Genomic DNA, 16,352 nt, shown 5'->3' with positions numbered 1-16,352 from the left:
TGATTTGGGTATCCTGTTGGAGATAAAGTACAAGTCAACCATTTAGGGACATCCTGTGGCAGTTGTCCATAGCTTCTATAAATTCTCCATCAGGGGTCTGCTAATATAGCACTAATTGGTAGTGCTTTTTTCACTTTCTCTTGAGATCACAAGGATACCAATAAAAACTGCACAAAGTCAAAGAAGAGTCTCAGGAAGTTAAACAAAAGTTCATTCCAGTGATTTCTTTGAATAATCATTGGTTTCTGTTCTCTGAGGTGTATTTTCTTACCAGCTTAACTCTTCATCCTTTGCTTCCTAATGCTGCGTGTTTTGTTCCTTCTGCTTTCTTTCCTTTGTCCTTCTACAACCAAGACTCCCATATCCTTTTTACGCGTGGAGGTTTTTGCTTCTCTTTCTATTTCTTTTCTCTTTCATATGTTTTTATTTCTCTTATCTCTCATTAGAGAAATGTTTTATATTCTTCAGGGTTACAGTGTATAACTTTCTATCTACCTTTAAAACATTTTCTATTTCAGTTATTGCCCATTTTATCCTTTTGTCATTTTGTGATTTATAGATATACATTGAAGGGGATTTAATTTTGAATAAAATGACAAAGTCCATCTTATCAAGTCCCCTAACCATTGGCAATATGAGGTTAAGACCAGAGTGGAACCTTTGGGTTATGCAACGGTGCTGTAGAAAATATTTCCTGGTGCATCTTAATCAAATCCTTGAATCCTGAAAAAGAGAAAAATAGAGAGATGATAAATCTCAGGTTTACATCACACATTTCTTTCCCTAGGAGGCTGCTAAGCTATGTCTCATATTTCACAGATTCATGTGGCCTTTAAATTCAAGGTAAAAAAATATGTAAATTAGATTCTGTGTTATTTACAATTCAGTTCAAATATTTCTAAGTCATGATAACCCATCTAATTTAGAAAATACATGATTTTGTAAAAGTGGGGTTGACTTTAGAAAATATTTATGTTAATTTTAGGGATATTTAAGTTTAGATTTAGATTTTGAAGTAGTGTTTTAGATTTAGAAGGGGCTTTGGAGAATACTTTACTTATTCTTTTCATTTAACCAATAAGGAACTGGAACCTCAGATTACTTGATCAAAGTAACACAGATAGTACACGGCAAAGCCAAAATTTGAAACCAAGTACTCGAAATACAAATCTGGTACTCTTTTTTCTCCACAAAATTATTTTGGTTTGCACAAAATTAGTGAATGAACACACGTATTAATTGATATAGGCTTTAATTTCCAATTTCTTATCATATAATATGTTTTAATAATAAATAGCTCATGTTAAGCTTAGAAAGTAATATAATCCCCTCTAAAGTTGATTTAGTTCCATCTTTTTTAGATTTAAGGGGTTTATTTTTGATGAAAACTTGTGAATTTGATCACAATTACTCTGAGCCTCCAGTTAGAAAGATTACCAACATTTAGGTAGAGGTTGAGTTCTCTGCCAAATTTTATGCTTGTATTTGTCTCTAATTAACTCCTGACCTCTGTTTTTGATATTGATATATTCAGGTTCCTGGAAATGATTGGGTTAAAAAAATAGCAGATTATATCATCTGTGGATTGACAAGTACCAGGAAGGGAAGCTGAGCAAAAAAATGACTTTTTCTTGACAATTCCCTCAATCCTTTATTTTCTGCCCAGGGGTACTTTGTAAAATCATTTATGTTCTTTAATATGACCCTTTTCTCCTACACCTCAGCCCTACCATGGCTCATCAGGAGTGAGTTTTAATGCCATACTTCCTCCAATCTCTCAAATCAATATGGTTCTAACAACTTTAGTAATTTACAGATAATTCCTGGCCAATGACCAAGTTTATTCAGCCTTTCCAAACATGATTCCTCTGCATGTTATCATGCTTTGTAGAACTTCTCAACACTTAGTAGGCCAAATAGTAAGAATGTTTGATTGGGCATATTTTCACTTACTTTACCTGGGGTTCGGTTCAGTTCGTTAATTGCTCCATTCATACACAGCTCTTCATCTTATCAGTTTGTTGAACCCATAAGGTCAGTGACCATTGTGGGTAAAATTGTCAATGCAAGTACTAGAACCAGAACCAAAACCAAACCCAAAAGCAAACTAGAAATTTAGGCACTAACAAGGTGTTCCAGTTGACCAACAATGAAGCCCCATCCATAGCAGCAGAAACTTCCAGGAGGAACTAAAGAACAAAGCTTATAAAGATTTCAATTTAGGCAGGAGGTGAATTGGGTATTAGGTACCTCAGAAGTGGAGAGAAATTGTTTCTGGGGGCTTGCAGAGTAGCAATAGTGTATGTGGTATCCTTAATTAGACAGGGCCTGTTGCTGGGGTTAGTAAAGAGAAAAACTCCTCATGTTAGCTGTGTCTTGTAACAGGGCTGCCCTTGATGTTCCTGCAGTAAGGAAAGACAAAGACAGAGCTGGGGCTGCAATACAAACAGGGTCAAGGGCAAGACAGGGGAACTGCAGAGAAAAAGATGCTTTCGTTTTCTCAGCTATTCACGCCATCTGGAGAGTCATTCATCCCCCTATCTATCTAGGTTGAGGCATTCATTCTCATTTTTTGAGGAGGATGTATAACATGAAGCTTATCAAACATGGTTTCACTCCAATTCACCATGTCAGTTGCCACATCTTATAATTTCCATTTCCACAACACTTTTCATATATATCCCATTTTTTCCATTCAAACGGGCACCATCAGTTCTGGTCTTTACCACCTTTTTCCTGGACTATTGAAATATGCTCCTAATGGCTCTCCCTTTTCTCAGACCTCTTCCCTTCAAATATATCTTCCACATGGTTGTCAAAGTGATTTTCATAAAGTAAAGGTCTGGTCATGTGACACCCCCTCTTCTCAAATTTTGATTGCTCCTTATTACCTGTAGGACTGAAAATAAACTCCTCCCTTTGACATTTAAAACTATTTTACAAACTGACCTCTCTCTTTCTAGTCTTCCTAGGCATTACTGCATTTTATGTAATTTATGATACTTTTATATTGGCCATACTTGATAGATCTCACACATCTCTGTGCCTTTGAACTGGCTTTCTCCAATGCCTGGAATGTTTTTCTTTCCAATTTCTTTCCATTAGCATACCTGGCTTTCTTCAAGACTTAGATTAAGTGAAACTCTTCAACAAGGGGCTTTTTGACTCATCCTGCTTCTACTTCCTTCCCTCCTGACATTACCTTGTATCTATTCGTACCTATGTTACATCAACATATATGTGTGTTTATACATATAATGTGAATATGTGTATATATACACATGTATGTGAATATATGTATATACAGTAATGTGCGTGTGTGTGTGTATAGGCATGCCTGCCCAATAGAATGTAAGATCTTCAAGAGAAGACCTGGGATATCTTCCATTTTGTCTTTGTATCCCCTCTCTTAGCATGGTGCCTGACATATAAAAGTAAAAACTTAATAAATACTTTAAAATAATTTAGTACTATCTTTTCTTTTTAGATCACTTACTGTAAATACTTCTGATTGATTAGATGATTAGCTGATGCCTGGCCTCCCTCCTTTATATCAGAAGATATAAACTATTCTTTTGTTTTCCCCCAGTATCTTTCATCACAGGGAATGGGGGGAAATGGACGATACCAATCAGACTAGAATGGTATCTCTCTTTAGGAGTAGCCCTGCAACTAATGTTAAATATTTGAAAGCTTTCAGTAAAGTAACCATCTGATTACAAAGCTAGCATTTGTTCAAACTGAAAAAGGGAAGTACTCAAGAGAAATAAGGCCAGCTAGTGCCTGTAAAGTGGCTTTCATCAGGAAGGCTTGTTTCACTCCATGCAGTGATATGCAGGCCATATACTGCTACTCCCATAAAAAAAGAACAATTGTTCTTTCTGGGTGACTGATATTCGAGCCATATCCCTTCTCTCCTTTGTGTCAGGCAGCACAACAGCTCTGCATTAGCCTTTTTAATTTTACTTCCTGCACCTGTCACTTTTACCTTTTAATTAGCTTCATTACATTTCCCCAGGCTCACCCATTTGTCTGAATGTTTTAGATAATGAAGTGCCAAGTATTTAATTCCTGGTAGTTTATTGGTTTGTTTAGGGCAGTGAGGTAAAGGAGTGAAAAATAAATATTGGGAAAGTCAGTGGGAAAAATATCATTGTTGCCCATTAGAAGGTAAGTTCTGTGAGGCCAAGAACCAAGTTCATTTTTATCTGTATATCTGGCACTGAGCATAGAATGGTGGCACAGTTCTTGTTTGATTGCTTTTAGTCATTTCTGATTCTTCCTGTCTGCATTTGAGGTTATCTTGGCAAAGATAACCTGGTTTGGCATTTCCTTTTCCATCTCACTAAACAGATGAGGAAACTGAGGCAAACAGGACTAAGTAACTAGCCCAGAGTCACACAGTAAGGGTTTGAGACAAGATTTGAACTCTTCTTTGAACAGTCTTCCTGACTTTAGCCCTAGCACTTCATCCATTGTGCCATCTAGCTGCCCCTAAGAAAAGTGTGCATTGTTTTTAGTTATCTGACCCTTCAGCTAGAACAGTAGGTATTTACTAAATTCCTGTTGATTGATTGGTCCCTTCTATAGGATAGACTGGCAATTTCATGAGTGATCCACGACATCTTAAAGAAGAGTTTAATTGGGCAACTTTCATACTATTACCCAAAGACAGTGATTAACTTCAACAAAATGCCAGTAACATGGAGAGCAAAGAGTCATAGCTTCAAATAGGTGACTTAACTTCAGTTGTTGGACTTACGTTACACCTGTGGGAACTGATGCTAATTTTAATAGCATCCCAATTATTTTCAAGATTGAATTAAAGGAATATATATCATATATATGTATGTATACATATATATGTATGTGTATATATATATATAATATTAACATCTTCAGAGGATTCTCAGATTTTCTCCTGGGAAAGTTTCATAATGGAAATTTGCTTAACATTATTATTGTACCAGATAGGATTGTTAAAAAGGAAAATGTAATGTTTCGTTGAAAATACATGAAGTAACCATATTGAAAGGAAGAAACCATTCGCCAAATTCCAATATAGTGAAGGATCCAATTTGTATTGGAAGTTTGTGCTACCTGTACTATTGAGATGTTGCTTAACTCAACTTTTTTGAGTGACCCACAATAACATTCATTAATTTTTAATTAAGCAAACAAAATCAATAATACTATTAAAATGATTCAATTTTTATCATTAAATATACATTGAGGTTCATTAATAGACAAAATGATTTAAATACCTATTTCCTATATTGTTTCTTCTAAAACATTCATGCCTAAGAGAGTAGGAACACCGACTTCCAGTGTTAATGATAATTACCATTATTGCTTTTGTGTTTTTTAACTAGAATATCTAAATACTCATGTCTGGTTGTAGAGCTCAAAGAATATGTTCACTACAACTGCAAATGATACCTTTCATGGGCCCAAGATATCATATAAAAACAGATCAGATCTTGATTATTCAGAGTAATTAAGAGATAATTCTAGTACATTATACAAAAGCAGAGATAACTGACAATCATTATCTACCCATTAGGCATTGCCACATTTAAAATAAACATTCTGTTGAAAATGTGTTTGTGTATATATATGTATATATATACATATATATACACATATATCAAAATAGCAGTTAAAATTATCTGTGAAGTTGAAATGAGTGCAGTTATCACTACTATTTGGAAACCATCGATCAATAAGCTTTTGATAAACACCTACTTCTCTGTGTGCTAGGCACTGTTTTGGGCACTAGGGTTAAAAAAACAAACAAAATATACAAGTTACTGAGAACAGGAAAGACTTCATATAGACAATTTTGTTTAAGCTGAATGTTGAACACTAAAAGGAATTTGAATCTCCAGTCTAAAAGATTAAGGCTGAGAGTGGAAATGATAAACCACAAAGTCATAAATGGCATGGATAAAGTAATCGACATCTTTTCCTCTACCACTTACCAGACTACTAAGATAGGAGGCAAAAAGGATAGATACATGGGAGTGGAGAGTCCAAATACAATCTCAGACACTCATTATCTGTGTGATACTGGGCAAGTCACTTAACCTACCTGTTTCAGTTTTCTCATTTATAAAATGGGAATTATAGTGTCACCTATCTTTCAGAGTTGTTCTGAAGATAAAAGGAAATAATATTAATAAATTGCCTGGTAAAATTCAAAGTGTTTTTAAATGCTATTGCTGGTTGTTTTTTTTAGTCATTTTAGTAATATCCAACTCTTCCTGAGCTCATTTGGGATTTTCCTGGCAAACATACTAGAGCAGGTGGTCATTTCCTTCTCCAGCTTATTTTACAGATGAGGAAACTGAAGCAGACAGGTTAAGCAACTTGCAAAGGGTCACACATCTAGTATATGTCTGAGACTGGATTTGAACTCAGATATTCCAGACTCCAACCTGGCATTCAATCCACTCTGCTACCTAGCTGGCCCAAATATTACTATAGCTAGCTACTATTTTCATAGCATCATAGGTATAGAGTTGAAAGAGACCTCAGAGGCCATCAAATCTCCCTTTTTGTATCTGAGGTACCTGAAACCCAAGTAGCTTTGATTTTGTACAGGTTTCCATAGGTAGTAAACATCAGAGATAAGATTTGAACTCACATCGTTTGATTCCAGAGGCACTAAAAATCTCTTTCAAAGGCAAAAATGAATCTTTTACTTTCCTCACCCCAAAATCCTTTAAGTAAATCCTCACATAAAACAGGATGCTCAATTATGACGGCATATATGTATGTATTTGTACATTCATTCTTGGGATCTTTGATAGAATTCTCTTTAGGGCATCATTATCTTCACTGTTTAATTTGGGGATGCTTTTCAGCATTGACAAGTACTCCCTGCTTTATAGAATCAGGATACACAGAATCTCATGGGATATCAAAGAAACAGAAAAGTGGATTGGAAAAAAAATGAATACAGGATCCCACAGAGTCCTTGCTTCACACAAGACAACAAAGCCTTGCCAATAAGCATAGAAAGAATATGGTGGATGGTTTTATGGATAGTAAGATAGTAAATCATGATTATTGTAAGTTCCAGGTAATCATTCTGAATTTGTCACCATTAACACATAATATCAATCAAGAGAAAAGTAAACAGAATGTTTAAATATACCTACCAATCTCTCTTTTGGATGGTAAGTTGAATTTGAAATAGCTAGATCAGTATTGTAGGTTATTCACTCATCATTAGTGTCAAGGTAGGAAACTACTTGGTCTGCCATACAACCTGATCCAGAATTATACTATGGGAAATAGCTATCTAAATAACTCTTTATTAAATAAAGGTATGTATGTATACATGCATATATAATATGTATATATACATATGTATGTATAATCTTACCTTTATTGATTTAAAATATTTCAAACTGAAAGAAATAAAATATTTGAGCATTTACACAGTTCATCTTTTGAGCTTAACTGCAAATTAATGTTGTGCATCTTTTCTAATTAGATATATAATTAAAGAATCAAACAACAGACCATGCATTACTGGTCAATTAATATACACCTTCAGTGAAGGTTGATGAATTTAGAGTAGTTCATTTAAGCCAACCTTGTCTTAATGGAGTTAATCTAATATTTAAAGGGTTATTTTATTCTTTTTTTAAGAGCTTCAGCTTTAGAGCTTCAACAGGTCCTTAGTGATAGGAAAATGGCCTGGGAATACGTATTGCTATGCAGAAGTTCTAAAAAAAAAAAATCATCTTTTTTCATTAATATCAGAATAGCAACTGATACTGACAATTGTGGTGTATAAAGCAAATTTTTAAATTGAAAAATCACTTTCAAAAGTCAGGGTTCACTTAGATTCATAGGATAACAGATTTAAAGTAAAAAGGACTTTAGAAACTTTGTTGTCCTGTCCCATTCATTTCACAGATGAGAAACCCAGGGAAGTTATGGGACCTACCTGAGGTCATGCAAATGATAAGTGAAGATTTTGAACCCAAAATCTTCTGTCTCTCCAAAACCAGTGTTCTTTCTACTGCCCCATATTGCCTTACTTGTACATCAATTATAAAATGTGTGACTTTATATTTCACTGTTATCCACTCCTTATGCCTATACTTTTTCCTTTGGAACCAGTTCCAAGATCAGAAACTATAGTGCCTTTAAGGATTCTTTTCTAGCATGGAGTACCCAGAGACTCCTTTCATTTTCTACCTGGTCTACCCTCCAGTATCCCCCAGCCCTAATATTTATAGCTACCAGATCCATCATTTGAGGGATTTGAAAGTCCTGGTATTGATAATTTGAGTTAATCTACTCAGAGGTCTTTAAATATAAATTACTTAAGCTGGTTTTGTAGATTTTTCTTACAATTACTTCAAAACATTTCTTCAGTATGCTAATTTTCATTCCAAATTCTGTCCAAAATCACCATCAATAATTCAATTCTTTTGAGCAAGCAGTTATTACATCCTACACTCCAGGCATTGTAGTATGAAGTAGAAATAAAAGTGCAAAATTCAAAGCATCCCTGAATTAAGCAAGTTACATTTTGAAGGGTGAAAGGATGGCATTTACATGGAAAGTATATTTAAAAAATAGATACTTAGTAATTTCCCAGGTTGGGGAGACACTAACAACTACAGTGATCAGAGTAGACTTCTTCATCCATCCAGCAAATGACACAAGTGAGGATCAGTTGAATTAAATTTGTAACCCTTTGTTTGCTATTTTAATTTGAGGGGCAATGTTGTCTGATAATCAGATTTTACTTGGGCTTAGTTTAAACTTCTTTGATATCATGTTTTAGGGGGTCCAGTTTTAAATTACACCAGTCACATCAGTCTGTTAATAGTCATTAATCATTTAGAAATCTTTATGATGCCATCTAATGACATATTACCTTTTAATGAACTTATAAAAGGTTTTAAAGAAACCTGAGAAATAAACATATAAATAATAATTTCATATAAGTTTGCACCTTATCATGCCAAACCATACTATATCATACTTTCACCCTCAGTCCAAGACTCTATCTTATAGAATGTAATATATATTTGATTCAACCAAAAACAGGGTTTTACAAAGAAAATTCATTTAATTTTTAAGCTACTTTTAATTGAAATTTGCTTCAAGTTTTATATATGACAGCCTTCTGTAATTAAGCAGATGCTTGTGGATCAAAGATTGACTGCGTATAGCCATGTCATTGCATTGTTATAATTAAGGCTTACATTGATCAAGAATCAACTTGTCCTTTTCTGTTTATATTTTGTTTCCTTTAGACAAAGTGCATTAAGCAATGTAATGCTAAAAGAATAAAAAAGATACGTTGTCCTTCAGGAGACCTTGGCTTCAAAAGTTAATATTTAAAAAAATAAAAAAATAAACTTCTTGGCCACAAGCATAGTCAGTTGCTAGAGAAAAACAGATTTACCAACAAAAGAAACATTCATTTTTTTAAAAAATTGTACATAAATATTTTACACAGTTACCTAATTTTCTGAAAGTTTAAATTGATTATAAATAGTTTATATGCTTTTTCTGTATCTTAAACCTGCAGAACTATTTAATCAAATAACGTCTCAGCCTGCCTTCTTCAAAACACTGAATAAGATGCATGGTACAGCAGTGCCCCCTGCAGTCCAAAATCGTGGGCCGAGAATTGAAGCTTCCTCGTCTTCATTTGATTAGCTCTCTAGCAACTGAATAACATGAAGGAACAAATCCTCATTTTGTACAAAAATAAATCACGACTTATAAAATCACAGTAATAGGATTTGATTTTATACTTCACACTCAGAATCTCCCCCTTACCCTTAAAAAAGGTATATATAGTAAGAACAGGGTTGTCAATGTATCTAAATTGAGTTTTAAACCAAAAATAAATTGATTTGGGTAAGCTTCTCAGTGAATTTGAACAAAAAAACAAGCTCAGCTTACATGGATGTAAGGAAATTTAAGTTCATGGAGTTGGCTACAGAATCACATTTTTTTTAAGTTGTGAGAATATTTAAGCAAAGAAGGTATTTCCATAGATGATTAGAAGTGAAAAGTATCTTAGATATTAGCTAGTTTGTAAACCAATCCCCTATTTTTACAAATGAAAAAGCTGAGGGTAAGAACCCATCTGGAGTTTCATCCATATTTCAAAGCTAGTTAGTGGCAGATTCAACACAAGAAAATATGAATGTGGAAACATTGATTTCACAGATTTGCTTCTAACAAATGATTCGAAATTATCCGTTTTGAAATAATTCTAATTCCATTCCATGTATAAAAACTTGTTTCCTATTTGAGGGGACGTTTAAGAAAAAAAGATAATTCTATCAATGATTAGAAAAGTACGTTAGAGAATGGTGTTGTGCAACTTCTGTCCTATTCTCCATGACCTCATTTGGAGTTTTCTTGGCAAAGATACTGGAGTGGTTTGCCATTTCCATCTCCAAGTCATTTTTCAGATGAGAAAACTAAGGCAAACATGTGCTTAAGTCTCTTGCCAGGGTCACACAGCTCGTAAATGCCTGAGGTCAGATTTGAATTCAGGAAGATGAGTCTTCCTGACTCTAGGTCCAGCACTTTACCCATTGTGCCACAAAACTATCCATTTTAGGGATTAGCTATCTTCTATTTCAAACCCCTATTTTTACAAATAAAAAAACTGGAAGTCAAAACCCATCTGGAGTTTTGCTCCTATTTCAGTGCTATTTGGGGGAAGCTCCAGCACAAGAGAACATGAAAGCAGAAACATTGATTTCACAGGTTTGCTTCTGACAAGCTATTTGAAATTATCAAGTAAAATTTTAAACAGATCTACTTCTATTCTCCATATAAAAACTTATTTCCTTTCTTTTCTTCCTCTGAACATTGTATAAGCAAAAGAGTTTTACAAAGTTGCTAAACAACTTGGTATTTATTAACTTCAGCCTACCCATTGTAGGACAAAGACACAATAGTTGACTTCATTGTCTAGAAAAAGAAAATTTCAACCACAAAAAAAAAAAAGAAATGGCCTCTATATTACTAAGTGTACTTCTATATTCAGGGGACAGTACATTATTTTACACAAAGAAAAGCAAATAATCAAAGTAATTATCTAGTTAACATAAGTCAAAAAATCTCCATTTCTTTATTTTGTGTTGATGGAGATCCAAGGTATATTTCCATTAGAACTTGAGAAACAAAAAAATCTGCCTCCTTCCACTCACCCTGCCCTCCCACATCTCCTATGTTTGACAGTAGGAGGAGGTGTGAAGGGGAGAGAAGAAAAATGGGGAGAAGGAGGGGTAGATTGAAAGAAATGACAAGGAATCTCTAGGTCTTTGTACAGCCACTCAGAAGTAGAGAAAGGAATTCAAAATTCCAAAAGAAGACTTAAAAACAACATTTTTCAGTCTTCCTCTTTTCCAAGAATAGATCAGGATAAATTACTGGATTCCTTATAACGTAGGAATGAACATATTCTCTGGTCATCAGAAGCTCCATACCTGAATGACAATGGCATTTCCCAAGTGCCCCTCCTAAAGGGGTAGCTATTCCATTTCCAGGTAGTCAAAGTAATATCTCTTTCCAAAATACTGGTCTCACATTCTTTCTCATCTCCCACTTCTTCCTCCTCATTCTTACTCAAATGCCTTTTCATTCAGAGAGCACTTAATAGTGTTCTCCAGTTATTTCTTTTCAGTAGCATAAGCAGGGGTCTTCTCATAGGATCACTGTAAGTAATTAAGGTTTCTTTATTTTTGATATACCTACCACAAGCAACAGGCAACAGGAAATGTGGTTAAGTCCGAGGTTATCACTGCTGTTGTGAGATGCATCCCTTTGTTAAGAATAAACATTTAAGTATTACTCTTAAAAATTAAAACTGGGAATTAAATCAAAAGCAGTATTAACAGTAACAAGGAATTCTAGAAAAACGGTGAGAAAGGAAAGTTTTTGTATAAAAGAAAGCTTCTTAACAGAAGGATTCAGGCCTAAAGCTGCTAGATTTTCTGACAGTAATAAAATCAGGACATATGCCTTTGTGACCCAGTTAATTAAAAATTAGTTGAGTTTCCAAGCTGTCAAAGACTTCATACATTTGTGGACAAAGTTAAGTCAATCAATTACAATAAACAAACAATTTGAAGCCAACTTCTCTTGTCTTGATTAAGGCTTACAGGTCTTAGGACAATTTTGAAAAAGTGGAGATGGAGAAAGCTAAGAATCTCAAGTACTTCAAAAAAGATGAGGCCATACAAATTATTTCCTGTCTAAATCTTGTTTTCATTTTCTTTTCTGAAACTGCAAGGAATATTTAATTGTGTGTTTTAGGAGTTGCAAAGTAGATGCTCCCACATAGGCAAATTAATTTTTTAAAAAATGACAATTGATAAGTACCAGTAAAGTAGTGAAATTCATATGCATGTGTGTTTATATATATGTGCACACATTCACATATGTTTGACAAGTACTAGTATTTGACAAGTACTAGTAAACAATTAAAATTCATATACACATATGCATGTAAAGTATATATATGCATACATATATGTGTGTACATATATATGTATATGTGTACATATTTTTATGTGTCTATATACACATATGTGTATATAGATCCTTAGATCTCTTCCTTAAAAGGATCAACAATCACTTTAATCAAGGGAAAAAGTCAATGCCTTGAATTTCGGAGAAAATTCAAACAGAAATTACAAACAGAAAGGCCAACAGACAGGGCTTCCAAATGTCTGACCATAAACAATACATACATCATAACCAGAGAGAGAAGCACCAGCATCTGGGTTTTCAAAACCTAGGCGGCTCCTTAACAGCTAACCAGAGTCTCATGTGGCCTAATCACACAAACAGCCTTCCAGTGATTTGAGCCCCTAAAGCCAAACCACAGCTCAGAGTATACAGACACTTTCAGAGCCAGAGGGCATGATCCTCATAGCAGTGCTTCATTCGCAAATATAAAAGGTGTGGGCCTTCATATAAAAGAAGCCTCCCCTAATCAAGCTTCCCTTGCTAACCCCGTCTGAGGCCTATTAATGGCCAGGGAAGATTTTTTAACTCCCATTATACAGCACATGCACATACACATGTAGGTATGTGTATATACACATACTTGTATCTATAATGGAACACAAATATTGTGGCAACAAATTACACTGGAAATCTGAAGTTGCATTGATTCTATTGATTCTTAGAGCTGTAGCTAAAGAGTCACCTAATCCAAAATTCCTATAAATGTGTAATCAGTGGTTCACTAGCTACTATTTCAATTCTTCCAGTAAGCTCATTACCTCACAGGTTGGTCCAATATTAATATTAATTAATAATATTAATTAATTATAGTATTAATATTAAAATATTTGATAATTATTTTCCTATATTGAATTTAAAAAATCGTATTCTAGCCTTTCCCCCAAGATGGTGCCAAAAGCAAAGAAGGAAGTCATTGTCATCCCCCGAGAAAGAGCCAAGTCCAAGGCCTTGAAGACCAAGAAGACAGTGTTGAAAGGTGTCGATAGCCACAAAAAGATGAAGATCCAAACATCCCCCACCTTCTGGCAACTCAAGACACTAAGACTTCAGAGGCAGCCCAAATACCCTCAGAAAAGTGCCCCTCAGAGAAACAAGCTTGATCATCATACCATCATTAAATTTCCCTTGACTACTGAGTTGGCTATAAAGAAGACTGAGGACAACAACACCCTAGTCTTCATTGTGGAAGTCAAGTCCAACAAGCATCAGATCAAGCAGGTGGTAAAGAAGCTGTATGACATCATTGTGGCCAAGGTCAATACAATGATCCAGCCTGATGGCGAGAAGAAGGCCAATGTTCGACTTGCTCCAGACTACGATGCTTTAGATGTTGCCAACAAAACTGGCATCATCTAAACTGTGTCCATCTGTCCCACTGCACCTACAATAAAGTTTTACAGGAAAAAAAAATCTTACTCTAACTCCTACCTGTTGGTCTCAAGGATGTTCCTGAGGCTGAATGAAATAAAATACAGATACATAGATTGATAGGTTGATAGTTGTTATTCAACTGCGCCTAACTGTACATAAACCCATGGACATTGTCCATAGACTTTTCTTGTAAAAGATGACTGGAGTGGTTTGCCATTTCCTTCCCTAGTGTGTCCCCATCACAGATGGGAAACTAATGCAAGTGGGAGTTAAGTGACTTGTCAAGGGTCACATAACAAGTAGTTGTGTGAGGCCCAAATTGAATTCAGATCTTCCTGACTTCAGGCCTCATTCTCTATCCACTTTACCACCTACTTGCCTCAGATGGTGGTGGTGGTGGGGTGTGTGTGTGTGTGTGTGTGTGTGTGTGTGTGTGTGTGTGTGTGTGTGTGTGTGTGTGCGTGTGTGTGTGTGTTCCTCTGCTATATAATAGTTCCTTCAAATAAATGAATAGCATTATATCTTTCCTAACCTACAACTTTCCAAATTCTTCTCTTTTTCAGATCCGTAGTTCCTCCTTCATGTATCAAAAGATAGTATATCTATACGCTTTACTCTTCTAGTCCTCCTCTGAAATTACCTCTGATTCACTTCCTCCCAAAGTTTAAAGCCCTGGATCAAAAAACATATTCTAATGATCTGATCAGAGTACTCTGATAGTACTACCTTCCTTGATCTAGATATTAGGCTATGAAGTATGGAATATGATTGTATTATTTTCCTTGCCAGGCAGCTGCAAGACTTGGAATCCAGAAGAAATGGATTCAAATCCCTCCATCAGCCCTAACCAACTATGTGACCGTGGGAAAGTCATTTAAACTTTTTGTACTTCACGCAACTTTCTAGTCCTTCACTAAATTATTGATGTTTAGTAATCTGCACTGGTGCAGGGAGTCACCAAACAGATATTTTTCCTGACAAAATAAAAAATCTTCATGTGTCCATATATTATTGTTAAGATGAAGCGTGGAAAATTAAGAGGTATAAGAAAGATATTGTATAATAGAGTTCATCTTAACTATTTCTGCTGCCAGTATTTATGATTTGAATATCTTTCTCCTTGATTAAAAAAATGGACACTATATAGGTTATAAGTATTTTGAATTTCTGCTATTTCGTATCACATGTGAAATATTTTCCCTGAAACAATGATGTTAATTCCCCTTAATTCTCAAAATCAGAATGGAAGAGCAGGAAGAGGTTTAAGTAATAATTTTATTATAAGGTCACAGATTTACCACTGAAAGGAACCTTGAAAAAAAAAGTTTGCCTTCTTCATTCTACAGATGAGAAACAGTGGATCTAGAGGAAGCAAAATGACTTGCCCAATCTGAATTTCAAAATCAGGTTCTCTAGCTCCATTACTCATTTAGGTTCATATAAATTTATATTTCTCTTGATCATGTATATGTCTTTCAATATTTTATAGATGTCCTTTAAAAACAGTACTCTTCAGAAGTTGACCAGCAATCTGTCTTTTTGCTGTGTTTTGAAATATTTCCCCCTTAAATCCTACTTGGATACTTGAGATAAAATGGTAAGAATTTCATTTTACAAACTCTCCTATCCTTAAGCTATGCCCTCATTAAGAGTTTCAAGCATTGCGATCATGCTTTCTTTTCCTCTGTATCTGGAATTGTTTTTCCCGTTATCTAGAATATATACATGACTATGCCTCATGTTTATTTCATTTGCTATTGTAAATGACACAATAATATTACTTTCTCTAATTTTCTCATCAGTTCTTCCTTGTTTTAGAACTAAGAAGTGTCCAGACCAGGGATGAGGAACACCTGTGTCCCTTTAGGTCCTGAAGTGCAGCCCTTTGACTGAATCCAAACTTCAAAGAACACATCCCCTTAATAAAAGGATTTGTTCTGGTAAAACTTGGACTCAGTCAAAAGGCCACACCCAAGTACCTAGAATACCACACGTTACCTCAAAGCCTCAGATTCCCCACCCCTGGTCCATACGAACTGTTCACCTTATTTTTGGCTTAGTTTCACACTTGTATAACCTATTTAATAATTAAAATTAATTATAAAATTTTAGTTAAAGCAATTGAAGAGTAAACAGCTTAGGAAAGTTCAGGTGATTTATATTTTTCTAGTACCCCAAATTCAATTCATAGTATAAGTCACTTCTTTTGACTAAAGATCTTTAAAACAGAATGTGTTGTCTGAACTGTGATTTGGATACAGAAGTAACTTTAACATCTTAATTCAGTAACACAGTTGAAGAATAAGATATTCTCCTTAAATAAATTTCTTTACTGAATTTAACTCTTATTAATCACAGAATGTTAGAATTAGCCAGGACTGGCAATAAAAATTTTCTACGCTAATAATGTAAAGTATGCGTGATCTGGGCCTTGACTCAGTATTTTTTCT

The 16,352-nt window shown here is 34.7% G+C and overlaps 1 protein-coding gene across 1 annotated transcript in view; it reads left to right on the top strand.

Annotated features, from left to right (window-relative positions):
• The window catches only part of LOC140526379 (large ribosomal subunit protein uL23-like), a 40,269-nt gene extending 26,308 nt beyond the window's left edge, over window positions 1-13,961 (top strand). The window contains exon 3 of the mRNA XM_072642562.1: window positions 13,404-13,961. Within this exon, the coding sequence (XP_072498663.1) occupies window positions 13,404-13,887 (484 nt within the window). The 3' untranslated portion in view covers window positions 13,888-13,961. The remainder of the gene's footprint in view (window positions 1-13,403) is intronic.
• The last annotated feature ends 2,391 nt before the right edge of the window (window positions 13,962-16,352 follow it).

This window comes from Notamacropus eugenii, chromosome 2, assembly GCF_028372415.1.
Source record: "Notamacropus eugenii isolate mMacEug1 chromosome 2, mMacEug1.pri_v2, whole genome shotgun sequence".
Classification (NCBI taxonomy): domain Eukaryota; kingdom Metazoa; phylum Chordata; class Mammalia; order Diprotodontia; family Macropodidae; genus Notamacropus; species Notamacropus eugenii.
The sequence above is the reverse complement of the archived record's forward strand: the minus strand, read 5'-3'. Positions and strand labels throughout refer to the sequence as shown.